This window comes from Cetorhinus maximus, chromosome 4 (assembly GCF_964194155.1).
Source record: "Cetorhinus maximus chromosome 4, sCetMax3.hap1.1, whole genome shotgun sequence".
NCBI lineage: Eukaryota > Metazoa > Chordata > Chondrichthyes > Lamniformes > Cetorhinidae > Cetorhinus > Cetorhinus maximus.
In genome coordinates, this window is record NC_135882.1 from 7,035,396 (window position 1) to 7,062,612 (window position 27,217).

The 27,217-nt window shown below is 48.5% G+C and overlaps 1 protein-coding gene across 1 annotated transcript in view; it reads right to left on the reverse strand.

Annotated features, from left to right (window-relative positions):
• Positions 1 to 217: 217 nt before the first annotated feature.
• The window catches only part of LOC144679405 (prostaglandin reductase-3-like), a 58,982-nt gene continuing 31,982 nt past the window's right edge, over positions 218 to 27,217 (reverse strand). The window contains 2 exon segments of the mRNA XM_078539762.1: positions 218 to 1,364; positions 1,367 to 1,767. Coding sequence (XP_078395888.1) covers positions 862 to 1,364; positions 1,367 to 1,767 — 904 coding nt within the window. The 3' untranslated portion in view covers positions 218 to 861.

Below are 27,217 nucleotides of genomic sequence, written 5' to 3' on the forward strand. Positions count from 1 at the left end.
AGAAACCTGTCTACCAGTTTTAGTTAGCCCCTCTCCGGTAGGCAGACTCTTGAAGTGAGATTGAGCCGATAGGAATTAATTGATCATTAAAAATGTTGCTGGCTTATCATTTGAGTATTGGATGTTTCAGCCACTGTCCTATTGGATTTCTGTCCCAATAATGTAGCATTGCCTAGATTGGGTTTTAGAAATAAAAAATAAAAGGTTAAAATTTTCCTGGTGACTTACAGTGGACGATACATTTACGGACATATGAAAGAGAAGCACCAAGTGTACTGTATCTGTGAATATTTCCCTGCAGACACGTATGAAAATGGAGCTAATTTAAAAGCACAACAGAGATTCACACACACACGTACACTCTGCTTTTTTGTCAAATCTTGCTGTGATGTACTTCACTCTTTTATTCATATTATGCCAACATAAATCCACTTTACCAAAACTGCATGAACACTTTCAATGCAATAACGCAGCTGATTTATCTTCCCACTATATCAGCAGAACTCAGGTTCAGATTGCGCAATGGCTGTGCATTATCAAATCTTCGAAAAAGGCCCTCTGTTGTACTTTCTGCAGGAGGTTTCATTAATTTTTGCTCTTCAATTTTTTTTTTTAAATAGCAGACATGATTGAAATAATGGGTGGATAGCAGATAAATGTGTTTAAAGAAGCCTTGAAAGCGTTATAAGCCAAAGAGTTTATAATTTGTGAAGGGACAGACAGTTAAGCATCTCCCATTTGCTGGCAAAACACCCTGGTCCTGTAATGCATCATTCCTGCACTCTAAAAGGCCCTTTATGCTAAATTAAGCCTCTGCCCCTGTTTTTTTTTGGAATGCACTATTCATGTATTAACATTTCATTACAGCTTTGCGCTGTCTGGCTGAGGCACCTCAGCCACAATCTTTCCAATATTCTTTCCTGAGTAAAGGTAATCAACAGCTCGGCAAATGGATTCCAGACACACAAATCTTCCCCCAGGAGCCTGATCTCCCTGATCGATCTGACACACCAGTTCACCTTTCTCATACATGTCCAGCAGGTGCCTCAAACAGCCTTGATACCGCGGGTTATAATGAGGCAGGAAGAACCCACGGAGACTGGCGGACTTCTGGAGTAACTTTAGCGGCAGGCTGCCTTCACCCGGGCCTGCCAGTCCATAGGAGCTTTGATAGGACGAGATCAATCCGATGACAAGAAGACGTCCCTTGACGGCCAGGTGGTTGACGGCCAGTTGGAACATGTCCCCTCCCACCGATTCGTAAACCACGTCCATCCCTTCTGGGTACTCCCTTTGAAGAACGGCCCCGCTGTCCTCAGATTTGTAGTTGATGGGGCGGTCACAGCCTATTGATTTCAGGAAGCGCAGGTGCCAGCCACATGGCAACCAGCCGCCTTGGCCAGCTGGACAGCAAACTGGCCAGTGCCACCGGCGGCTGCAGTGACCAAAACCTTTTGGCCCTCGGAGAGCTCTCCAAGCTCCTGGAGGCTAATGCAGGCTGTTGCACCACTGATGAGCAAGGGGAGGAACTGGGGCTTGGTGGCTGACACCGGGATTGCTTTCGTGGTCGGTACAATCACGTATTCGGCAAAAGCACCTGTTTGGGTATAGGCCACTGGTTGACCTACACAATAGTTGGCACCGACACTTGAACCCAGGTCTGCCACCTACCCGATTCCTTCAAAGCCAATGTCAAACGGAGGTCGAAGGGAAGTATCGTATCGGCCTGCACTGTAGTTGATGTCCGATGAATTGATGCCAACAAATCTAGACCAAAGAGAATAAGAAAACTATTAGTTGTTTTAGATGTTCAACGATTACCATAAGCTCTCTGAGTGCACATTAAAATGGCGGTGATTCCAATAACACTTTCAACAACAGCGTTGTGTGTGTGTATATGCTTTATTGTATTGTGGTTGGCATGATAACTTATCATTATCATGCTACATTGGGTTACATGCTATGCTACATTCTAGTTCATCACTCCACCATTGGTGGTCGTGCCTCTAGCTGCCTGGGCACTAAGCTCTGGAATCCCTTCCCGAAATCTCTCTACCACCATCTTCAGTTGCTCCATGAAACCTCTTTGATCAAGCTTTTAGTCATCTGTCCTAATATCTCCTAATGTGGTGTGGTGTCAAATATTGTTCGCTAACGCTCCTGTGTAGCACCTCGAGACGTTTTACTATGTTACAGGCACTATGTAAATGCAAGTTATTGTTGTAGTATACATTATGCTACATCGCTGCAAATGAAATGGAATATTAGGCTCTAATGTTACATTAAATTATCACCTCCTAATTTTTCCCTTCCAGGGTCAGTGTTTATTTTCTTATACAACAACAACTTGCATTTCCATAGCACATTTAAAGTCTCCCAAGCTGCTTCACAAGAGCATCATGAAATAAATTTGACACTGAGCTACATAAGGAGCTACTAGGAAAGGAGGCCAAAAGTTTGGTCAAAGAGGTAGGTATTACTGTAAAGAGAGATCGAAAGCTGGAGAGGTTTAGAGATGGAATTCCAAACTTAGGACCCGGGCAATGACCACCAATGGTGGAGTGATCAAGATCGGGGGGGAGAGGCCAGAATTGGAGGAGCGCAGAGATGTCAGAGGGTTGCCGGGCTGGAGGAGGTGACAGAGATAGGGAGGGGTGAGGCCGTGAGGGGATTTGAAAATGCGGATCAGGATTTTAAAATCAAGGTGTTGGCCAACTGGGGACTAATGTAGGTCAGTGAGCACAGCTCTGTGAAGCAGCACTGGGTGTTTATTTACATTAAAGTCATGGTATGAATGCAAATCATGACACAGATTATCTTATGTTACAGTATATGTGGTTTTGAAAAAAATGAGGAATCCTTGTCTAGGTTTCATTTTCCACTGCATATGCAAAATTGAATTATATCACTAGGTTGATTGCTTGTTCATTGTTTAGTGAATTTGTTTAATATTAAACATTTAAAATGAGGTCTGATGTGATGCTCCACTGATGCTTTGAAGAGTCGAGTGAAAGCTTATAAATTTCAGTGTCTCACGAATAATAATTACCAGAAAGGGATTGCTGTCCATTTCCCTAGATACGATCCCAAAAAATTACCTATGTCTCAAGGCAAGGATAGATACTCTTAGGGGCAAAGAGATTTGGAACTCACCATGAGAATGATCTAAATTGTGAAAGATGAAATAATCGGGAAAACAAGGGTATGAAGACTCAAAAAAAATGTAAAAGTCGTGTTATAATGGAAATATTGGTATTCTAGTGAGCCCTCACGGAAAGCCTGTCAGGAGCAATGGGGTCTTGGGTGCATCCCTCCCTCATCTCTCCAACGCTCCTTCTTCCTGAGATCTTTGCCGTATGCCTGATTGAAAGGACTGCCTCCTCATGAGAACCATGTTGTATACCACGCATCAGACCACCATGAATTGGGAGTCAGGCTGTGGGGGCTATGTGAGGGCTCCCCCCCCACCACCCAGTGGCTCAGGCAGCAGAACCACTGCTTTGGAACGCCGATGCTTTGCTCCACATTGTTCCTTGTCACAGCATTGGCTTCCGTCGTATGAGAACCATCCATGTGTGGTCAGGTGGCGAAGGGGAGTTGTGAACCCGATACAGAGCATCTTGTCACCCTCTGGTTCATCGTGGTGTCTGGAACAGCCAATGAAAGGGCTACCGCCAAGATAGTGGACAATCATCGACATGATTCTCTGTGTGTGGCTGCACACCAATTGCGCAATATGGGAGTGGCACCCCTTGTGCTTTCGATACATCTCCCCCTTGAGAGGTGTCATCCACAGAGTCACGTGCAGATGATGACTCCCGGCACCACTGGGAACCTAGTTACCCATGGGCAAAACCATGTGCCCCCTCCTGCTTCTCTCTGGTTAGAGAGAAGACGATTAGTTCCCTCTTCTGGTGGATGGCTCCTTGGTGACCATCAGACGCAGCGATTCCCATTAAACTGTGGGATGTTGGCCATGTTGCCAACTCCAGTCTGGAAGAATCCACTGATGTAGAAATTGAGCGCAACATTGATCTTCACGGCCACTGATAGTGCCATGCTCACCCTGATCCACAGTGGCAGCAGGTGGGGAAATGGTGGCATGGTGGTAATGTTACTAAACTAGTAATCCAGAGGCCCAGGCTAACGCTTTGAGAATGTGGGTTCAAATCCCACCATGGCAGCTGGTGGAATTTAAATTAATTAAATTTGGGCTTGAAAGCCAGTCTCAGTAATGGTGACCATGAAACTATCAAACATCGTAAAAACCCATCTGGTTCACTAATGGAACTTTAGGGAAGGAAATCTGCCATCCTTACCTGGTCTGGCCTACATGTGACTCCAGATCCACAGCAATGAGGTTGACTCTTAACTGCCCTCTGAAATGGCTGAGCAAGCCACTCAGTTCAAGGGCAATAGGGAAGGGCAATAAATGCTGGCCTTGCCAGCGATGCCTACATCCCATATCTGGTTGGCGGAGGTGGTACAGTCTGTGACCTCATCCCTGAGGAAGAGTAGCCGCCGTTGACACTGTCCCCGGCTGAGGTGGAGGTCGAGGCTGTACTCCCTAGGTGGATAAAGCCTTCTATTGTGAGCCCTCCTCCTCCTCCCTCTGCGCACGCCTTCCCTTCTCTGCTCCATCTCCCTTTCGTGCTGCAGCCCATGATGGACCACAACTATGGTCCCCATGAGCGAGAGTAGGCTTTCCGCTGCCAGGCCTTCAAAATCAGCACCGCTCCCTTCGTCCGTCTATACAGTACTTCCACTAACTCCGTAGCAACAAACAAAATTTAAAATCACCTCACCTGAAAGCCGCATACTGAGGATGTCCCTTTAAACAGCCTGAGTGGGAGGTCCCTTGCTCAGCTCAATGCATGTTCAGCTGAGGGTGTTATAAGAGAGGTCGGCAACAGGGCCCACCCGGTCCAAAATGGCAGAATGGCCACCAAATCAGCATTGGACACTCATTGACATTGCAACCTGCCCACTCTGCGTGCTTCCAGTGCATGGCACACCCACACTGCCACCCTTATAAGCATGGTGCACCACGCAGACTATGCTGCAAGTGAATCGACTGCCGTTTTCAGGACTTTGGTCAGACACCAGTGGTACTGCGGAGCCAAATTTGGTGACCAATGTCTTTTATCGGGCAATATTATATGATATGGTTTATTGGGTTAGACAGTAGATTATTCGTGTCATCATTTACTAGTCTTGTAGTATAAATCGTTGTAATCGTCTGAAGTTTGGCATTCTTGCATTTGTCCTGGTGAGTGCAAGACAAGAGGCTTCGGCAACATGTCTCTTTTTTCAGCAATATTTACAAGTCCCTTCATGGCCTTGTTGTACTCTACCGCTGCAGCCTGTCCCAGCCCAACATGCCAGTCCATGACCTTTAATAACCTGATTCTGCACTCGCTTTTCCTCCTCCCTTCCTTCCCCCCATGCCAGCCCACTCCCTCTGCAGCCCCCCCGCCTATGAACCCTGTTCCTCTTCTTTAAAAACCTTCTCAAAACCTACCCTACAATCCATGCATTTTGGTTAGCTCTCCTACAGCGGTTTCTCCTCCCTCGAATGCTTTGAGATGTTTTCCACGTTAAAGGTGCTAGATAAATGCAAGTTGCTGTTACGGCATTTCCAAAAAAAAAAAATTAATTTTGAAACCCTTCTTCAAAAATTTTCAAAAGATTGAACCAACAGCAAAAGGCACTGGCTTGCCTGACTTCAATTTTAATGTTATTGATAAACAAAATTCTCAAAAATAATGCTGTTCAAATAATCTTTGTGGTAAGTTGTCATAAGCAGGGGATATGCAGGGTTATTACTATTGATATATTTACTGTTAGGAACAGAATAATAAATCGACGTAAGACAAAAGGCATCAGTTATAAATTGTCTTTTCCCATATACGGATACAGCAGGTCAATTAGCAAAAGGCTGCAGCACCATTCTTAATCTCTTGATGCTTCTGACAATACCAGTTTTACATGCTTCATTTGGTTACCAAATTATTAAACAAACAGGCTGATCTAAAAGAAACATCCATCTATAGGAGCAGCAGATATTATAACGTAACTTTAATTCACAAGCTGAAGAGCTAAACCTTCCGATGAAACCATCAGCCATCTTGGTTGCTTGCTTGCCACATCCCTAAAGATTCTTAAAATCAGTGACCATCGAGAGTCTGAGCAGGTTCTTGGTGTTGTTCCCGATCTGCACCGCAATCTTTTTAAAAAAAAATTCTTTCGCGGGATATGGGTGTTGCTGGCTAGGCCAGCATTTCTTGCCCATCCCTAATTGCCCTTGAGAAGGTGGTGGTGAGCTGCCTTCTTGAACCGCTGCAGTCCATGTGGTGTAGGTACACCCACAGTGCTGTTAGGGAGGGAGTCCCAGGATTTTGACCTAGCGACAGTGAAGGAACGGCGATATATTTCCAAGTCAGGATGGTGAGTGGCTTGGAGGGGAACTTCCAGGTGGTGGTGTTCCCATGTGTATGCTGCCCTTGCCCTTCTAGATGGTGGTTGTCACAGGTTTTGAAGGTGCTGCCGAAGGAGCCTTGGGGAGTTGCTGCAGTGCATCTTGTAGATGGTGCACACTGCTGCCACTGTGCATCGGTGGTGGAGGGAGTGGATGTTTGTGGACGGGGTGCCAATTAAGCAGGCTGTTTTATCCTTGACGGTGTCAAGCTTCTTAAGTGTTGTTGGAGCTGCACTCATCCAGGCAAGGGTAGAGTAATCCATCACACTCCCGACTTGTGCCTTGTAGATGGTGTATAGGCTTTGGGGAGTCAGGAGGTGAGTTACCCTATGCAGAATTCCCAGCCTCTGACCTGCTCTTGTAGCCACAGTATTTATATGGCTAGTCCAGTTCAGTTTCTGGTCAATGGTAATCCCCAGGGATGTTGATAGTGGGGGATTCAGCGATGGTAATGCCATTGAATGCCAAGGGCAGATGGTTAGATTCTCTCCTTTTGGAGATGGTTGTTGCCTGGCACTTGTGTGGTGTGAATGTTAGTTGCCACTTATTAGCCCAAGGCAAAATATTGTCCAGGTCTTGCTGCACATGAACATGGACTGCTTCAGTTTCTCGGGGGTTGTGAGTGGTGCTGAATATTATGCGTTTGTCAGCGAACATCCCCATTTCTGACATTATGATGGAGAGAAAGTCATTGATGAAGCAGCTGAAGATGTTTGGGCTGAGGATCCTAAGCATATTCCATTGAATAACACTGGGAATTTTATTTTTAGTAGCAGAAATCTCAGGACTCTGAGCTATCTGTGTTTTCCTCTCCTTACAATGGGCTGTGATGTTTGAGGGAGGTGCGATCATACAAAACGGATGCAGATGAAGGAGACCATTTGGCCCATTTTGCTTCTTCCATCTAGAAAGATACTACATTCCACCCCCTCCACTGTGGCGTTCAATGGTTTCTTATTTAACTCCAAGTTATTCACCTTCCCCAACTCTATCCATTCCATGAGTTAATCACTCTTTGTATGAAGACTTCCTATAATATTCGCCTTTTGTAACTTTGAACTTGTGTTCCCTCATCCGATGTTTGACCAAGCTTTTGGTCACCTGTACCAATAACTCCGTATCGCCTTGGGACATTTTACTATGTTAAAGGTGCTATATAAATGCAAGCTGGTTGTTGCCATGCTTGAGTAAAATAGCTTGGAGTCATGTCCCGAATCGACCTTTTGCATACTGCTTGCCGTATTACGAACCTCCTCGCTTGCCGCTTTTCAAGGACAAAAAGACCAAGGTTTCTCCAGTCTGTTCTGCTATCACAGGCTTCCAACACTCTCCTCTTGTGCTGTCAGCCGTTGCTCTGTGAGTGTTTGTCTCTGAGCTGCAAGGTTATGGGTTCAAATCCTGCTCCAGGGCTCAAGTACAAGAATCAAGGCCAACACTCTGCTGCACCACTGAGGGAGTGTTGCACAACTGGAGGCACCATCTCTCAGATGAGGAGTTAAAGTGAGGCCCTGTCCGTCTGCTCTGGTGGATGTAAAAGTTCCCATGGCACTATTTACAAGAAGAGTTATCCCCACTGTCCTGGCCAATACTTATCCCTCAACCAGCAACACTTAAAGCAGATTACCTGGCCATTATTGCATTGTTTGTGGGAGGCTTTGCTATGTGTAAATTGGCTGCTGCAATTCCCACATTAGCCACTCTTCAAAAGCACTTCATTGGTTGTAAAGCACTTTGAGATGTGATTGCGAAAGGCGATATATAAATGCAACTTTTTTTTCTCAACCGCCTCCAGCATTGCATAACTTCCAATGCATCTTGGTGATCCGAACTGGATACGGTACTCAAGGTGGACCCCTGACATGAGCGCTTCACAGTGTGAACGCAGTGTAATGTCCAAAGCCTTGGACTTTTGAATATATAGTTCCGAGCTTGATTTGTTCATCGATTGCTGTTTTGCAGGGGTTGCACACGTTGAGGTTCAGGTCTCCCAGGACTATTGGACCCTTCAACATTTCAGCACAATTCGTGGTTGATGTGTAGACTGCCTACTTTTCTTCCTATGCATAATACTTTGCACCCGTTCCACATTAAATGTAATTTGCCACTGTCCCGCACACTTAATTGTCTAGTTGTCACGTCCGGTCTGGCAGCATCCACAGTGGGAGTGATAAAGAAAAGGAGTGAAATATTTAAAAATAGCCAAAGGAGGGGGAGAGAAGCACCAATGCAGAAAAAATGTGAGGACAATTTGTTTTAGGGTTAATAAAGGGATAAAAAAATAGACAAAGAGGAAATAAACAGCAAGTCCTATAAAATAGGAGCTGATGCACTTGTAAAATTTAATGTTGGTTTATCTTTGCACTTTATTAATTGCAAACCTGCAGCCTTTACATTTTAGACCTTGCCCAACGGGAAAAGCCCTTGCTAAGATACCCTGCTCTTTCTGAAAGTTGAGAAACAAAAATGGGGAAGTGTATCAGGGGGCGGGCGGGACAGGTGGTGCTGCCGAGGGTGGTGAAATTCTCGTCCCTGGCCAGCCTCTTGAGCCCTTGTCGCCTGGCACTGGCAGCTTGGTGGACTCTTGTCTCTCCTCTCAGAATGTGCTGTCATCCGGGGGGAGCTATCAGACCATCAGAAAGCTGCATAAATCAAAAAGCAGATGAGGCATATGGCCTTGTTTCGACAGAACCTGACAGAAAGCAGAAACAGGATTGCAGTGTTGGAGGAGTGGCTGTCTGGCACGGGAAACTGATTAACTGCCTTGAAGGGGAATTGATGCACTGAGAAAATAGAAGACAGCAGCGGTTTGATAACAAAATAGATGATTTGGAGAATTATTCTGGCAGGAGCAGTTTCCTTTTAATAAGCGTGCCAGTGTGGGCAGAATGCTGCGGCCCATCCCCAGCATAGCCTAACTGGGCTTCTGGGATTGTTCGGGTCTCCAAAAGCAGGAACCTGAGTGAGTACAGGGCCGTCACTCACTGACATAATCCACCAGACATGGGAACAGCGGGAGGCCATTCAGCCCCTCGAGCCCGTTCCGCCGTTCAATGAGGTCGTGGCTGATCTGTGACTTAACTCCGTATGCCTTATTCGCCCCATATCCCTTAATACCATTGGCTAACAAAGTCTATCCACCTTAGCTTTGAAATTAACAATTGATTTAGCATTGTGTGTGTGGATGAGAGTTCCAAACTTCTATCACCCTCCATGTGAAGGAACATTCCCTCCTAGAAGGCCTGGGTCTAATTTTCAGACATTGCCTCCTGCTCCGACACCCTACAGCCACACCTATCGGTTCCTCTTAGCAACCTGAAAACTTGGATTAAATCACCATTTAATTTTCTAAATTCCAGAGAATACAACCTTTGTTAGTGTCCTCATATTTAACCCTTGGGGCCTAGGTATCTTTCCGGTACACCTAAGCTCAGACCAAACGCTAACTAACATGTAATGTGATATCGTTTTAAAAGAAGCATAAAAGTGAGGTTTTTTTTAAAAACAAAAAATTAGAAAGACTTAAGCTTTGGTCCAAATGTCGGTTAATGGTAGTGTGAGGTTAGAATGGCTGTGTTAATCTAACTGGCAATGCAATGTTTGGAATGTCTCTGCAAAGTAGCAGTTTGATTTTAGAGTTTCTATTGCGTACTGTGTGATGTCGGACTATCAGTGTCTATGCATCTGAAGCTGTAGGAGATTGGTGTGTTAGGCTATGGCAGTTTGGCGAGGAATTCAGCCCAAATGGGTGATTATGCTGCAACCAAGTCTCCTCCCACCCCCCCTTCATCTCACCCTGTCAGCATACCCTTCTATTCCTTTCTCCCTCATATGCTTATCGAGCTTCCCCTAAACTTACCGTGCGTTCTTCACCCTTCCCAATTTTTGGACGGAACATAATCTTGGCAGGCAGATACTCTCCCTGGAAACCAGAGCCTTCAGAATACACAGGAACAGGAGGCGGCCATTCAGTCCCTTGAGTATCTTAACTCCGTCTACCTGCCTTTTTTCCCCCCTTTCTCGTTATCCTCTTGCCTAACGAAAGTCAAGTTCTGCAATTTTCCACTCACCTTCAGCCTCAAGGTTTTTTTGGGAGCGACAGTTCCGGATTTTTAGTAGCCTGTGTGTGAAGAATTGCGATCTGACACCATCCCTGGACAGCCTACCTCGAATTTTAAGTTTCCACCCCCTTGTTCTGGACTCCCCACCCCACCCTGCCCCCAACCCCCCACCCCCAAGGAAATATTTTCTTTCTATCTCCCCTATCAACTTATTTAATCATCATAAACACTTCAATTGGATCACCCCATAATCTTCAATACTCAAAAAAATACAGGGCTCGTCCAGGCAGTTTATCTTCATAATTCGATCGTCTGATCAGGATGACATTGGGGTTGCCAACTCTGGTTGGGCATATTCCTGGAGGTTTCATCACACGACCTCCTGTCTCCCACTGCCCCACCCCCACCATTAGCCGCCCAACACACTCATCTCTGTGGTGCCTCACCTTACTGCAGCCAATCAGAAAGTGCACAGGGTCTTACTTGATTGGCTGATGCCTAGAGGTCAAAGGGCCCTTTCTATCCCATCTCCAATATTTTTTTATAACTAATAAACTACAGCATTCAAATAAAATGAATAAAAAAGAAAGTCAGTCACAATTTTCTTTAATGCCCATGATGATTTTTCTCTACGTTTTTGCTCCCAGTGTCCTGCAGATTAATCTTTAATTCCTGGTAACTCCAGGACAATCCACGAGGGATGGTAACCCTACATGATCCCTGGTGTTATTTGCATGCTTCCCTCCTTGCTACTCTAAGTTCCCGATCACAGCACAAACCATGGATGATAAGAACTGGGTGGGGGGGGCCGGGGGGGTTGGGGCAGCCATATTGACTGCTCTTTAAAGAGATCCTCAGCTTCAGGCCAGGGGTGGCGGGGAGCTGGTGTGATGCTTTCTCTTTACCAGGGTCGCTTGAGGGTTTTGAGCCTTGAAAACGTTCGGTATTCAATCTCCTTGTTACTGTTGGGGGCTGCAAAATGTTTATCCCATCGTGATAAGCCTTCTCACTCATGGTGATTGCATCCTCTGCCCTTTTCAAGTGCCGCAGCAAGCCCATCAAAATTGGATGCCCTGTTAAATTTCCCGCTGCCCAGATTGGCGGGCGCCTGCAAAGTTTGTGTTTCACGCTGGCCGTACACCACTGACCCACATGGGCCCAGGCCCACTGACCCACATGGGCCCAGGCCCACTGACCAACATGGGACCAGGCCCACTGACCAACATGGGACCAGGCCCACTGACCCACATGGGACCAGGCCCACTGACCAACATGGGACCAGGCCCACTGACCAACATGGGACCAGGCCCACTGACCCACATGGGCCCAGGCCCACTGACCCACATGGGACCCGGCCCACTGACCAACATGGGACCAGGCCCACTGACCAACATGGGCCCAGGCCCACTGACCCACATGGGACCAGGCCCACTGACCAACATGGGACCAGGCCCACTGACCAACATGGAACCAGGCCCACTGACCAACATGGGACCAGGCCCACTGACCAACATGGGACCAGGCCCACTGACCAACATGGGACCAGGCCCACTGACCAACATGGGACCAGGCCCACTGACCCACATGGGACCAGGCCCACTGACCAACATGGGACCAGGCCCACTGACCCACATGGGACCAGGCCCACTGACCAACATGGGACCAGGCCCACTGACCAACATGGGATCAGGCCCACTGACCAACATGGGACCTGCATTACATGTACCCTTGGAAGCATATAAGATCCTGCAGGGTCTTGACAGGGTGGATATGGAGAGGATGTCTCCTCTCGTGGGAGAATCTAGACCTAGGGGTCACTGTTTAAAAATAAGGGGTGGCTCATTTAAGTCAGAGATGAGGAGAAATTTTTTTCTCTCAGAGGGCCGTGAGTCTTTGGAACTCTCTTCCTCAAAAGGTGGTGGAAGCAGGGTCTTTAAATATTTTAAAGGCAGAGGTAGATAGATTGTTGACTAACAAGGGGTGAAAGGTTATCGGGGGGTAGGCGGGAATGTGCAGTTGAGGTTACAATCAGATCAGCCATGATCTTACTGAATGGCGAAGCAGGCTCGATGGGCCGAATGGCCTACTCCTGCTCCCAATTCATATGTTTGCCTCCCTATCCAATTAATGCAAATGAAAATCACCCTCTGTGGTGTTTAGGAATCATCGCCCATCATTAAGGTAAGCGCAGTAGATAATCATTTTTTTCTATGAAGGGTTTTGATGGAGTGGAGAGGGAACTAACTGTTTTCCACAGGTAGGAGGACCAGGAGCCAGAGGACACACATTCAAAGTAATTTGAAAAAGTAAAATGAAAGAGGGGGTGGTGGAGAAATTTTTTTTAAGCAGCAAGTTGTTGTGATCTGGAAGGCACTGCCGGACAGGGTCATGGAAACAAGTTCAATAGTGACTTTCAGAAAGGAATTGGGCAAATACCTGGGGCAGAATGTTTAGTCTAGCGGACCCGGACAGGAGTGATGTCGGGCACGTGCCTGACCCGGACAGGAGTGATGTCGGGTGAGTGTCCTGACCCGGACAGGAGTGATGTCGGGCGAGTGTCCTGACCCGGACAGGAGTGATGTCGGGCGAGTGTCCTGACCCGGACAGGAGTGATGTCGGGCGAGTGTCCTGACCCGGACAGGAGTGATGTCGGGCGAGTGTCCTGACCCGGACAGGAGTGATGTCGGGCAAGTGCCTGACCCAGACAGGAGTGATGTCGGGCACGTGCCTGACCCGGACAGGACTGATGTCGGGCGAGCGTCCCGACCCGACCCGGACAGGAGTGATGTCGGGCGAGTGTCCCGACCCGACCCGGACAGGAGTGATGTCGGGCGAGCGTCCTGACCCGGACAGGAGTGATGTCGGGCGAGCGTCCCGACCCGACCCGGACAGGAGTGATGTCGGGCGAGTGTCCCGACCCGACCCGGACAGGAGTGATGTCGGGCGAGCGTCCTGACCCGGACAGGAGTGATGTCGGGCGAGCGTCCTGACCCGGACAGGAGTGATGTCGAGCGAGTGTCCTGACCCGGACAGGAGTGATGTCGGGCGAGCGTCCTGACCTGGACAGGAGTGATGTCGGGCGAGTGTCCTGACCCGGACAGGAGTGATGTTGGGCGAGCGTCCCGACCCGGACAGGAGTGATGTCGGGCATGTGCCTGACCCGGACAGGAGTAATGTCGGGCGAGTGTCCCGACCCGGACAGGAATAATGTCGGGCACCTGCCTGACCCAGACAGGAGCGATGTCGGGCGAGCGTCCCGACCTCATCGCGCACTCTCGGGATCTTTCGGTCAGCGGGCACGCGCAAGAGGCGGCAGCACGCCTGCCGACAACTGAGAGGACTATTAAAGCCCTTAATCAATGAATTAAATTGAATTTTTCACTGCCCACTTAGCCGCTCGGTCGGCGGGCGGGCGGACGAACAGGCCAGGCGTCCTTTGCATTTTTAAGGAAAGCTCATTCACGGGCGGGATAAGGTTTCGAGCAGTGGATAAAAAACAAAAACAATAAAAAATTTTAAAACTCATATTTCACGTGTCCCTGTTCATGTGACAGAGTCACATGCGGGGACATGTTTTCCTTATTTTCAACCATTTTTATTTCTCATGTTAAAAATCTTCAGCTCTCTGAGGCAGCTCTGTGCCTTCAGGGAGAGGGAGCTTTCACTGAGTGCACCCCCACCCCCAAACCCCCATCCCGCCCCCCCAGCGCATGCACAAACATCAGCGCCCGGGCTCCTCCCGCTCCCCACCCCGGCTGCGCTGAGGTTATCAGCGCGCGTCTCACGTTGGCCGGCTGTTAATTGGACAGCCAGCGTGAAATTGCGGCTGGGGACTGATGGCGAGCAGAGGACCTTTGCGCCGCTGCTCCCGGGTCCACCCGCTGTGCCCCCCCACAACGAGGGGAAAATCCTGCCCTTGAGAAAGGAGAAATTTTTCGGGCAAGTGGGGAAGAGCAGGGGGCAGTTGGACTAATTGGATAGCCCTTCCAAAGGGCCAGCACAGACATGATGGGTCAAGTGAGCTCCTTCTGTGCTGTAGGAATCTATGAAATCTATGTCACTGTCAAGATATGCATTATACTGCGGTTGACTCAATGAAAAGCGATAATTACCTCCTGAAAGATGAATCTCAAAATTAGGCAGGAATCCAATAACATTCAGAAACATTAACATCAGTACACTGCAGTTCTGATGTGATACATTCAGTCATTCTCCCTGTTTACCCTGAGGGAATATTTCACCCTCTCTGCTCACCAACAGGCAGCAGTGATGTAGATAAAGTCCAACACTTGCATCACATCATGGGTATGTGGACATTAACCCAGAGGCCTGGATTAATAATCTAGCAGAACATGAGTTCAAATCCCACCATGGGCAGTTTGAGGATTTGAACTCCGTTTTTTAAAACCTGAAAATAGTGAAAGGAACCGAAGACTGTCGTCGGGTTGTTGTTAAACCCAACCGGTCCACTAATGTACTTTAAGGAAGGATGCCTGCTGTCCTTACCCTGGTCTGGGAGGGGCTGTTGGGAGTAATTGAGGAGTGGACCAAGAGTGTTGCGAAGGGAGCAGTCCATTTGGTGAGCTGAAAGAGAGGGGAGGGGGGAAGGTAGGTTTTATGCCTCACCCTAATCCCTCCCCCTCTTCCCATGCAAACGCAGGGGATGTAACACCTGCCCTTTTAGCTCCTCCCTTCTCACTCTCTAAGGTCCCAAACGCTCCTTCCAGGTGAAACAATGATTTACTTCCATTTCTTTCAATTTAGTGTCGCACCCTTCGCAACGCAGTCTACTCTACATCAAGGGGACCAAAGGCAGCTTGAGTGATCACTTAGCTCTCTATTCAGTCCGCAAGTGAGACACCGTACTTCCAGTCGCCTGTCATTTTAATTCCCTGCTTCACTCCCACTCTGACCTCTCTGTTCTCAGTCTCCAATAACTGTTCCCATGAAGCTCTAACACAAACTCAAGAACAGAACCTCATCTTTTGATTAGGCACATTACAGCCTTTCAGACTCAACGATTTCAGATCTTAACCTTTGCCCACATGACTTTTTTGTGTGTTTTTAAAAGAATATTTTAGACCACAGCTGCTGGTGATGATTCTGCCCTTTCCCATTTACACCCACTTTAGACCCATCTTTTGTTTCTTTACTTGTCCCATTTCCATCTCCTTCGGCCTCGCACCACCCTCCCTTTGGTCATTTAATCTCTCCTGCCCTCCACCCTATCACAGACCTTCACTCACGCTCTTTACCTCCTCCTACCTTTCCCTGCCTCTGTACTTGCCTAAAACCTCCAACATTTCTTCATTTTTTTTTTCTAGTTCTGACGAAAGTTTGTCGAACTGAATTGTTAACTCTGTTTTTTTCTCCACTGATGCTGCATGGCCTGTTGAGTATTGCCAGCATTTTCTGTTTTTATTTCACATTTCCAGCATCTGCAGTGCATTCTGCTTTTGGATGAATGTTATTTTGTTTACCTGTGGTATAAGCTTCATGTGGCAAACATAAAGTTTATACTTTCACAGTCCAACGTGGCTGTGCCACATTACAATGCCCAATGCATTTGCAAAACATTTAGAAATTTCCTGAAAAAAGAGATACGTACTATAAATTCGTCAATATTTTTTTCTGTTTGGATGCATTGAATGCTCCATCATGTGCATCACAATCTGGCTGGTGATAAACACCTTTGAATATCTGCAATTGGGTTAAATTATATGTTGCATTCTGTTTTTTTTTAATCCATTCACAGTATGTGGCAAAGCCAGCTTTAATTGCCCATCCCTAATTGCCCTTGAGCCGCCTTCTTGAATACAACTGAGTGACTTGACAGACTAGTTCAGAGGGCAGTCAGGGGTCAACCACATTGCTGTGGGTCTGGAGTCACATGTAGGCCAGACCAGGTAAAGAACATTTTTCTCCAAGTATGTTTTTTTTTGTTGCAACAATCAAGTCATTTCATTGTCCGTTACCGATACTAGCTTTTTATTCCAGATTTAGTTAATTGAATTTAAATTCCCCAGCTGTTGTGGTGAACTCAAGAACTCTGCATCATTAGTCCAGGCCTCTGGGTTGCTTGCCCACTAACATAATCACTATCGACCATACTTCTTCTTCTCTGCCTGAAGGCTGGTCTGAACCACAGCACCACGATCTCCACTGTGGGTAGTGCAAGGAGCCAAGTCCTGAACCCACCCCAGCCAAAACGGGGATCGCACCCCGTACCGTTGGCACCAATCTGACCCACAATGGCAGCGCAGCCAACTGAGCCAACCGGATTCCCCGGGGCAGGGGGGCGAGGGTAGCCTGAGTTGCTGTGTCAACATGCACCTTTACAATCATGTTATAGTCCGGGACTTTGAATGTTGATGGTGGATGCTCCAGCTTTCTTTCTATCACACGGCTGACCAGGAATCTCTCCCGCTCTTACCGCCCGCCATTAGCGTGTGTGTTGGGAGGATCTACAACTTGATACCCAACCCATCAGGCCACGTTGTGAACACATCTTCCTTGATCTACCGTGCCCACTGTAATAAAATAACTTAAAACAGTGTGGCTGCGTAAAATCTCAGCTGTAACGGCAATCCTAGTCAAGCTCCACAAGGACATACAGGATTTGGGGCTTTTTATTTAGAGGCAGGAATTCATTGCCACTGAGTAAAAGATTAAGGTGTCTGCTAGCCTTCTCTGAACAAAGTAGAGGAAAGCGAGGTATGAATTCGTGGTGTGTTTTACAATACATCACATCAATAATATGCCTTATGCAATGTCTCATTATATTATTTAATGTATTTAGAACACCAGACTTGCTTATTTTAATATTTTATTGATGCAAATGATGCCTTGAAGATTCACACACATGTGAAATTTGTCCTTGAACTAGGAAGGTTTGTTTTTAGACTGTCTCGGTCCAGACCCTGGAGGGGGTGAGTGTTCAGATGTAATATAAGTGAAAATATTCAACCTTTCCAACACAGAAGTTCAACTCTTTCGAAGGAGAGATTCCTAAACTTGCATAATCTAAATATTAAACACTGTCCACCAGTATTTCCGCTCTTAGATATAACAGACCTCTACATGAATGCAGTGGTGTTAATCAGGCATTGCGATGATGCACAACTTTAGACTGCAAACATATAACATTTATGCCACTCATCCAACATTTACGCTACATGTATGTAAAATGACATGTTTATGTTACGATACTTAAGGCAATAATATGAACAAAATGATGGAAGCATCTTAATCTTACTGCGCCTTTTAGACAAACTTCCACTACCTCGAAACCCTTATTGTCCAATTTACATAGATATAATGATCAAGGGATGCCTTGCAGGCACTGGCAATGATGTGCATGTTATTTTTGTCCACCGTGGGCCAAATCCTCTGGTCTCCAGATCGTCGGAGACTGGACACCGGGACTCTGAAAATCCTGACATGCCAACCTCCATGGGAATTGCCCGGGAAGTTTCGACTTCCGACGGGCAATTTCCCTGCTCCCTGGGACCCTCCGCGAATGTCTCCGACTCTGAGCTAGAGTCAGAGACTTGGGGCAGAATTTTCCTGTTGGTGTGCGGGAGCGGGCCCCACCTGCCTATGTGTAAAATGACGCGCGGTAACGTCGGGCGAGCGTCATCGCGATATTTGGGAAGGTGGGCGCTATAAGTTCGGATGTGCGCCCGCCATCAATTAACGGGTCAGTGAAGGCCCTTGAGACAACCAATTGATCTCGATTTTTCACAGCCCGTGCAATCTTCAGGACGTCGCATGGGTGCAACAGGCAGGTGGGTAGGAGACATTTATATAAACCTCATCCACGGGCGGGATAAGAGGGGCGAGTGGGGTCGCGAATGTGATGTTTGAGGTATTTAAGTGTGAAAGTAACTTTTATTTGCCTGTGTGAGCACAAAACTCATACCAGCTGCTAGGGCAGGAGTAAAAGCCTTGGTCAGGACTCTACAGTGAAGATCATTTCTGGGGCCTGCAGCTTTCAGGAAGCCTGGGAATGGGAGTTGTGCTCTCTACTGGAGGCACATCGTCTGAGGAGAAAGGGAGGGCCAGAAGGGGGAGGAGGCCAGGAGTGCACATTCAGCCTCCAAGGGAGCCACCTTTGGGAGGACAGGTGCAGGCACAAGGGGCGCAGGGCCAACAGGAAGTCTGAGGCAAAAGGGGCCGCAGAAGATGCCACTATCCTGCTGCCAGGATATACAGGCGGCGAAGCAGCTACCTCAATATGTCTGAGGTGCAGTGCCGAAGGAGGCTTTGTCTCTCAAGGGAGACAGTCAACTATATCTGTCAGATGATTGAGCCTGAGATCTCCCCTAACTGTGTGGGTGGGCACCCCATGCCAATGGCTGTAAAGGTCACAGCTGCCCTCAACTTCTATGCCTCCAGCTCTTTCCAGGGGTTGGTGGGTGATCTCTACAGAGTCTTCCAATCAGCTGTCCACACTTGTGTCAAGCAGGTGACAGACGCTCTATTCAGGTGGGCATTGACCTTCATCCACTTCTGTTGGGACCAGGCAAGTTAGGCACAGCGAGCCAGAGGCTTCACGGCCGTTGCTGGCTTCCCCCGTGTCCAGGGTGCTATAGACTGTACACATGTGGCCATCAAGGCGCCAGCAGGTGAGCCCGGTGCCTTCGTCAACAAGAAGGGCTTCCACTCCATGAATGTGCAGACAGTGTGTGATCACAGGATGCTGATTCTACAAGTCTGTGCAAGGTACCCAGGCAGCTCCCACGACACCTACATCCTCAGACACTCCCAGTTCCGGGGCCCTTCAGTGCTCCAGCCCGGCTGGATTGTTGGCTGCTGGGTGACAAAGGCTATCCCCTCAGAAGGTGGCTCATGACGCCTCTCCACCATCCAAGAACAGAAGCTGAGCAGCGGTACAATAGGAGCCACGGCACCACAAGGGCTGTGGTGGAGAGAACCATCGGTCTTCTCAAGATACGCTTCCAATGCCTGGACCACTCAGGGGGCGCACTCCAGTACCCCCCCCGATCGTGTGTTGCTGATAGTGGTTGCATGCTGCGCCCTCCACAATCTAGTGCTGGAAAGGGGCGACGAGGATGCACAGGATGAGTCCAGCAGTGAGTCGGAGGATGAGCACGCACAGGAGAACGCTGAGGGGGTAGACGCTGACCCGGGCATACTCCAGGGAGGGAGGGACACCCAGGAGGCTATAATCCAAAGAACCTTCAGCTAGCCCACCACAGATGGACCTTCAACACACACCAGGGCTGCAGGCTCCACACTCGATACCTGAGTGCAAAATCAGCCTGGATACTAACATTAACTAAGGCCCTTGTCATTAAAGCTCAATGTCAAACAACTCACTCATAACATCACGGGCTCCCGTCCACTTGCAGAAGTAAGGAATCACCCTGAGGCATGGCAACATGACAAAATTTATTGAGTGAACAAATGTAACTTCATAAAGCAAAGAAAAAATGGTGTTGGACATCACACCAAGTCTTCTAGAGACTACTATGGGCAAACATAAAAGCACCAGTGAGAAACCCGTGGTGTGCCTAAGGTGCCTTAAATTTACGCTTACGGGTGCTACGTCTAGGTGTTGTCCCCTTGCTGGCACTGGCATTGGAGACAGCCTGCCCACTGTGCTGTCCTGTTAGCCTCGATGACCTTGACAAACGTCCTCTGGCCTGTGCAGCATTTGATGGCCCCGCCCAGGAGGGAGCGGCCAGTGCCACAGCTGGCTTCTCCCCAGCTGCCGCAGCCTCATCAGGTGCCACAGTCACTGGCAGAGGGGCGGAGGAGCTGCTGCCCTCATTCGGAGCGCCCTGAGAGGAGCCCACAGAGACAACAGGCAGCTGCTGCGCTGACATGAGGTTGCTTCGGACCTCCCTGCTCACCGTAGATGGATGGGCACCGAGCTGGGATACATGGTGCCCAAACCATCTACCACACTGGCACTGACCAGCTGAGGCCAATGCCGCTGTGGGAGCTTGCAGGTCCAAGTGCAACCCCAGGAGGTCCTGATTGTTCTCCTGGAGGAGCCTCTCCACAAGATTCGCCACTCTCTCCAAGGAGGAAGCCTGGCGCTCAGCCATGAGGCTCATTGCATCGGTGATGCTCTGCGTGGACTCTTCAAGCACGGGCACCATGCCACACATAGCCTCATGTATCTCTGCCAGATCATCCCGCATATCTTGCCGCATTTCCAGCATTTGCTGCCTCACGGACGACTCCAGAGGCACATCATCAACCACCGACCGAGCATGTGCCTGGTCCCCAGTAGTCCTCTGACTCCCGGCGCCCTGGGCACTCTCTGTCTCTGCCCGCACCTCAAGTGAGTGTGAAGTGCCCTCACTGCCGTGCCCTGGGTCACTAGCCAAATATCTAATTCCCACCGTGGTGTTTGTATCTGCACTGGTGCCTGCCTGGCAGAGATGGTGTGACGGTGGTGAGTGGATTTGCTCTGGGCCCTCAGGTGTGAGAGGTGGGCCCTCTGTCTCCTCCTCCCGGCCCTACTCCGGTGATGCTGAAAGGAAGAAAAAGGACATTTGATTAGTTACAGTACAGACAATGTCAACCTGCATGCTGCTCCCCCAGATCATTATGCGCTCATCCTTCCATAATCAATGGTCAACCCATGTTGCTAACTTCAATCACTGAGCATTCAGCAGTGCCATGGCTTCTGGGACACACATGGTGACCTGAGTGCTCGCCAAACATGTTCACCCGTGGCACCCCAGCCTCATCGCCACCGGTGGACCTGGGGGAATGGCGCCTCTCCAGATCCATGACCTGCTGCTCGTAAGCTTTTAGGATGACCAACTGGGCCTGCCCTCCGCCAGTCCGCATCCTCTCTGTGGAATTGTGTACAGTCTTCTCCTGAAAAGGAGAGAGGAGCATTGATTAGTGCAGCCTGCCCCTGAATTCCCATCACATCCCTGCCCACCCCAGCCAGAGTGGGACATTGCAGGACTCCAGCTCTTCGTCACCCCACAGCTGCCGCACACTCACCCAAACAAGCCAGGGCTGACCCACCCCCCATTGCCCAAATGCTGCCTCCTTCACATGTGGCACCACAAGGAGGAAGCATGGCGCTCAACCATGAGGCTCATTGCATCGGTGATGCTCCGTGTGGACTCCTCAAGCATGGGCACCATGCCATGCAAATCCTCATGTATCTCCGCCAGATCATCCCACACACCCTACTGCATTTCCCGTGTTCGCTGCCTCACGGACGACTCCAGAGACACATCATCAACCACCAACCGAGCATGTGCCTGGTCCCCAGCAGTCCTCTGACTACCAGCGCCCTGGGCACTCTCTGTCTCTGCCCGCACCTCAAGCGAGTGTGAAGTGCCCTCACCAGGACACTAGCCGAATATCTAATTCCCACCAAGGTGCTAGTATCTGTGCTGGTGCCTGCCTGGCTGAGACGGTGTGACGCTGGTGAGTGGATTTGCTCTGGAGCTTCAGGAATGAAACTTTGCTAAGCAAGGAGGGACAAGCATGTGGAGCACAAAGACCAGCAGATGGATTGGTGCCCCGCCAACTGGAAGCTCCCCTCCCAGCATGTTAGCACCCTGACTCCGACATGCTTCCCAGTTCCAGCACTCTGCCTAGGTGCAGACCCTTGACTTTCACTCCCATTCTATACTCTGAGTGTCAGTGTCACACATGCTGTGGGTGCAGAACACATCCTAGCTCAACCCTCTCAGGGTGAACTGGGCATGGGCAATCTCTGCTGGCACACCCAGCGAGGGATACATGCCATAAGACCATAAGACATAGGAGCAGAAATTATGCCATTCGGCCCATCGAGTCTGCTCCGCCATTCAATCATGGCTGATAAGTTTCTCAACCTCATTCTCCCGCCTTCTCCCAGTAACCTTTGATCCCCTTACCAATCAAGAACCTATCTATCTCAGTCTTAAATACACTCAATGACCTGGCCTCCACAGCTTTCTGTGGCAATGAATTCCATAGATTCACCACTCTCTGGCTAAAGAAGTTTCTCCTCATCTCTGTTCTAAAAGGTCTTCCCTTTACTCTGAGGCTATGCCCTCGGGTCCTAGTCTCTCCTACTAATGGAAACATCTTCCCCACGTCCACTCTATCCAGGCCTTTCAGTATTCTGTAAGTTTTAATCAGATCCCCCCTCATCCTTCTAAACTCCATCGAGTATAGACCCAGAGTCCTCAAACGTTCCTCATATGTTAAGCCTTTCATTCCTGGGATTGTTCTCGTGAACCTCCTCTGACCCTCTCCAGGGCCAGCACATCCTTCCTGAGATGCGGGGCCCAAAATTGCTCACAATGCCCTGAGGGACTCAATGCTGTTACTGTACTCAGAGTTGCCGAGGGCGGGGAGGGGTGGGTTGGGGTAAAAGGGTGATGGCTGCATTAAGTGACTTGAGGCAACTTGGTACTCACCCTTCCCCAGCGCAGGAGATCGTTGAACCTTTTGCGGCATTGAAGCCATGTGCACCGCACCACGTCCTGGGAGCTCACACTCTCGGCCACCTCCTCCCACACACGTTTGGTCAGGTGGGCAGGACTCTGCCTCCCATCCCTCGGAAGAAGGACCTCCCGCCGCGTTGCCACCTCCTACAGGAGGGCAGCTAGGCACTCGTCGGAGAAACGTACGGTACACTGCCCCCTGGCCTACCCTCCGGCCTGGCCTGCCCCGATGGCCCACCCTCCGGACTTGCAATCAGGCACATTGCCCCTGTGATGTGCTCCCGGCCATTGTGAGCAGCTTTGCAAAGGCTGCCAGGCCTTCATTTAAACAGGCCAAAGGGTCGCTACTGGACCTGGCGGTCTGAGCACGCCCACCGCCGCCTGCCCACTCCCGCTATCCATGGGAGTCGTGAACTACGCTGGGCGGGCCTTAATTGGCCCACCCACGTAAAATGGCGGCACGGACCCGATCACATGGTGGTGATTGGGTCCATGCCCACTACTGCATGGCCCACCCAACATGGGGAAAATTTTCCCCTTGGGACAGTTCCACAGTGCTTACCTGAATAGCTACCCAGGAAATGTTAGACAGATTAAAACCTACTGTGACATCTGGCCCCCCCAATCAACCCCCTGACCCCCCTCTTGATCCCCTGACTACATCATCCGACCCCCACACCATTGACACACTGACTCGCCCCAACTACCCTCCCTGGCCACCTGGCTACCCCTTCGACCCAACCCGACTACACCCCGACCCAAACACCCCCTTACCCACTTACCCACCTCACCACCTATCCACTTACCCACCCTAACCACTTACTCACCTATCCACCTCACCTTCCAACCCACCCCACCCACCCCACCGCATCCACTCACCCATTCACTGGTATTCAGACTGGAGCTTTAAGCTTACCAAATGACAGCTCGTGCTGTAAAGAGGGGGCATGTCTTCTGTGCTGATCCTATTCGCAGGTCTCTGTGTGGATTCCTACACTGAGCAACTTCTTCAGGATGCTGCATTGGAATTTGGGGGAGGTGGTAGCATAGTGGTATTATCACTGGACTAGCATTCCAGAGACCCAGTTTAATTCTCTGGGGACCCAGGTTGAATTCCTGCTATGGCAGATAGTGACATTGGAACCTAATAATAAAAAAAAAGATCTGGAATTAGAAGGTCTGATGATGACCATGAAACCATTGCCAATTGTTGTAAAGCCCCATCTGGTTCACTTAATGCCCTTTAGGGAAGGAAACCTGCTGTCCTTACCTGGTCTGGCCAACATGTGGCACCAGGCCCACAGCAATGTGGTTGACAAGTAAATGCCCTCTGAACAAGGGCAATTAGGAGTAGGCAATAAATGCCGGCCAAGCCAGTGACACCTACATCCACAAATGATTAAAGAAAAAGCTCGGAGCCTTTTAAATGTAACCAGGTAAGTGCACGGTTTTCTAGCTAACTAGCATTGGACGCAGCGGTTTGATACTGATCAGAAGGTTTGGTCTCATGTCTTGGTACTTAGGTGCCAATGGGTCTCATTTTTATTCCAAGCCCACATTGTTACCCCCTCCGATGTGTTCCAACCAACATTCTAATATTTGGATGAAGTTTCCACCTATTTCAGGTACCCAGTGTGTTGTGTGCTGGAAACAGGTGGACAATATAAAGACGGTGAAAATCTGGTCACTTTTCTTCTCTGGTCATATCTGCCCAAAATCACACTCGTAGATTTGAAGGATTGAGAGTAAGGTCTCCTGGTAATAACGTCAGTCGAATTTGGATCAAATGTGGATAAAAACTTGAAAAATTGGGCCGGTTTTAATCATAACAGAGGAGATTAAGGGTGATTTGATGGAAGATTTAAAATTAAGGAGGAATGGGGTGAATGGATATAAACAATTTTTTAAAGTGATGGAGAGTTTGACAAGGGGGCATCAATGCAAAATTAGATGGCAAAGGTTTAGGGCAGAGAACAAGAGGAATTTTTTTTTTACACATTGTTGTAAGACCACGTCAACATTGAAGAAGTTAGATAGGTGATTGAATAACGGAAGGACATGGACTGAGTGAATTATTGCTCAAGTGGAGGAAAAAGATCATTATCGACTGGTTGGGATTAGACAAAGTCAGCATGGGTTTATGAAAGAGAAATCATGCTTAACTAATCTACTGGAGTTTTTTGAGGATGTAACTAGTAGAATAGATAAGGGAGAACCAGTGGATGTGGTGTATTTGGATTTCAAGAAGGCTTTTGATATGGATCCACATAAGAGGCATGGATTGAGAATTGGTTGACAGATCGGAAACAGAGAATGGGAATAAATGGGTCTTTATCTGGGTAGCAGGTGGTGACTAGTGGTGTACCGCAGGGATCAGTACTTGGGTCCTAGCTGTTCTTGATATATATAAATGACTTGGATGAGGGAACCAAATGCAATATTTCCAAGTTTGCTGATGACACAAAACTGGGCGGGGTTGTGAGGAGGATGCAAGGAGACTTCAGGGCGATTCAGACGAGTTGTGTCTGGGCAAACACGTGGCAAATGCAGTATAAAGTGGATAAATGTGAAGTTATATACTTCAGTGTGAAAAACAGAAGGGCAGAGTATTATTTAAATGGTGATATATTGGGAAATGTGGATGTACAAAGGGATCTGGGTGTCTTTGTACACCAGGCAATGGAAGTAAATAGGCAGGTGCAGCGATCAATTAGGAAGGCAATGATATGTTGGCCTTCATTGCCAGAGGATTTGAGTTCAGAAGTAGGGATGTCTTACTGCAATTATACAGGGCCTTGGTGAGACCATACCTGGAGTATTGTGTGCAGTTTTAGTCTCCCTACCTAAGAAAGGATATACTTGCCATAGAGGGAGTGCAGCGAAGGTTCACTAGGCTGATACTGGGGATGGCAAGACTGTTGTATGAGAAGAAATTGGTTCGACTGGGCCTGTATTCATTAGAGTTTAGAAGAATGAGAGGGGATCTGATTGAAACGTATAAAATTCTAACAGGGCTAGACGGACTGGATGCAGGGAGGATGTTTCCCCTGGTTGGGGAGTCTAGAACCAGGGGCCACAGTCTCAGGATATGGAGCAGGCCATTTAGGACTGAGATGAGGAAAGATTTCTTCACTCAGAGGGCGGTCAACCTGTGGAATTCTCTACCACAGAAGGCTGTGGAGGCCGGGTCACTGAGTATATTCAAGAAAGAAATTGATAAATTTTTGGATATTGGGGATATGGCGTTAAGATATAGCATCAGCCATGATCATATTGAATGGTGGAGCATGCTCGAAGGGCTGAATGGCCTACTCCTGCTCCTAGTTTCTATGTTCCTAAGAGTCTGTTTGTGTGTTGTAATCCTGGAGGGATTTCAAGAGAAGGTCGGAGGGTTTCCTGACTGGGCAGAAATCACTCCCGAGGAGATTAAGTGCCTATAGGTTACAGTTGGTCCATGTCTTCTCTCAAACTGATCTCAAAACACCTGAGGGGGTCAGAGAGGGATTTTCCAGAGAATTTTTCTCATTGGTCTTGGAACTTTTCTCTGTTTATTTGCCTCTCCCAGAGGATTGCATGAGCGCAGGACAGGGGAGGGTTTGGTGGGGATACAGGGAGGAGGAAGTGTTTAGTCATCGGGAGGGACAGGCTTGACGAACCAGCTATTCCTGCCCATTAGTTCCGTATGTTTGTTATTCCTGTGAAATTTAGGGTAAGCGAGCTAATCTATCATTAATTCAAGGGTCAGTGTTACACAGCTAAGTTAGGGTCAGTGTAAGGGAGTTCAGTTAGTGTCACAGAATGCTATCATTGTCACAAGCTCCCTCAGATACAGTTTTATGTTAATTACAAAAAATTATCGAAAGGAATATGGAATGTTAGCCTTTATCTCAAGGGGACTGGTTTACAAAGGGGAGGGAGGAAGTGATGCTTTAGTTTTCTGTCCTTAGTCAGACCCCCATCTGCGGTACTACGTTCATAGAATCACAGAGTTGTTACAGCACAGAAGGGGGCCATTCAGCGCCTCGTGTCTGCACCAGCTCTCCAAGTGAACAATTCACCTAGTGCTATTCTCCCGCATTCTCCCTGTATCCTTGCAAATCCTTCCTTTTCCGATTATAGTCTAATTCCCTTTTGAATGCCTCGATTGAACCTGACTCTACGACACTCTCAGGCGCTTTCCAGATCTTAACCACTCGCTGAAAAGAGAAAGCTTTTCCTCAGGTAGCTTTTGCCTCTTTTGCCAA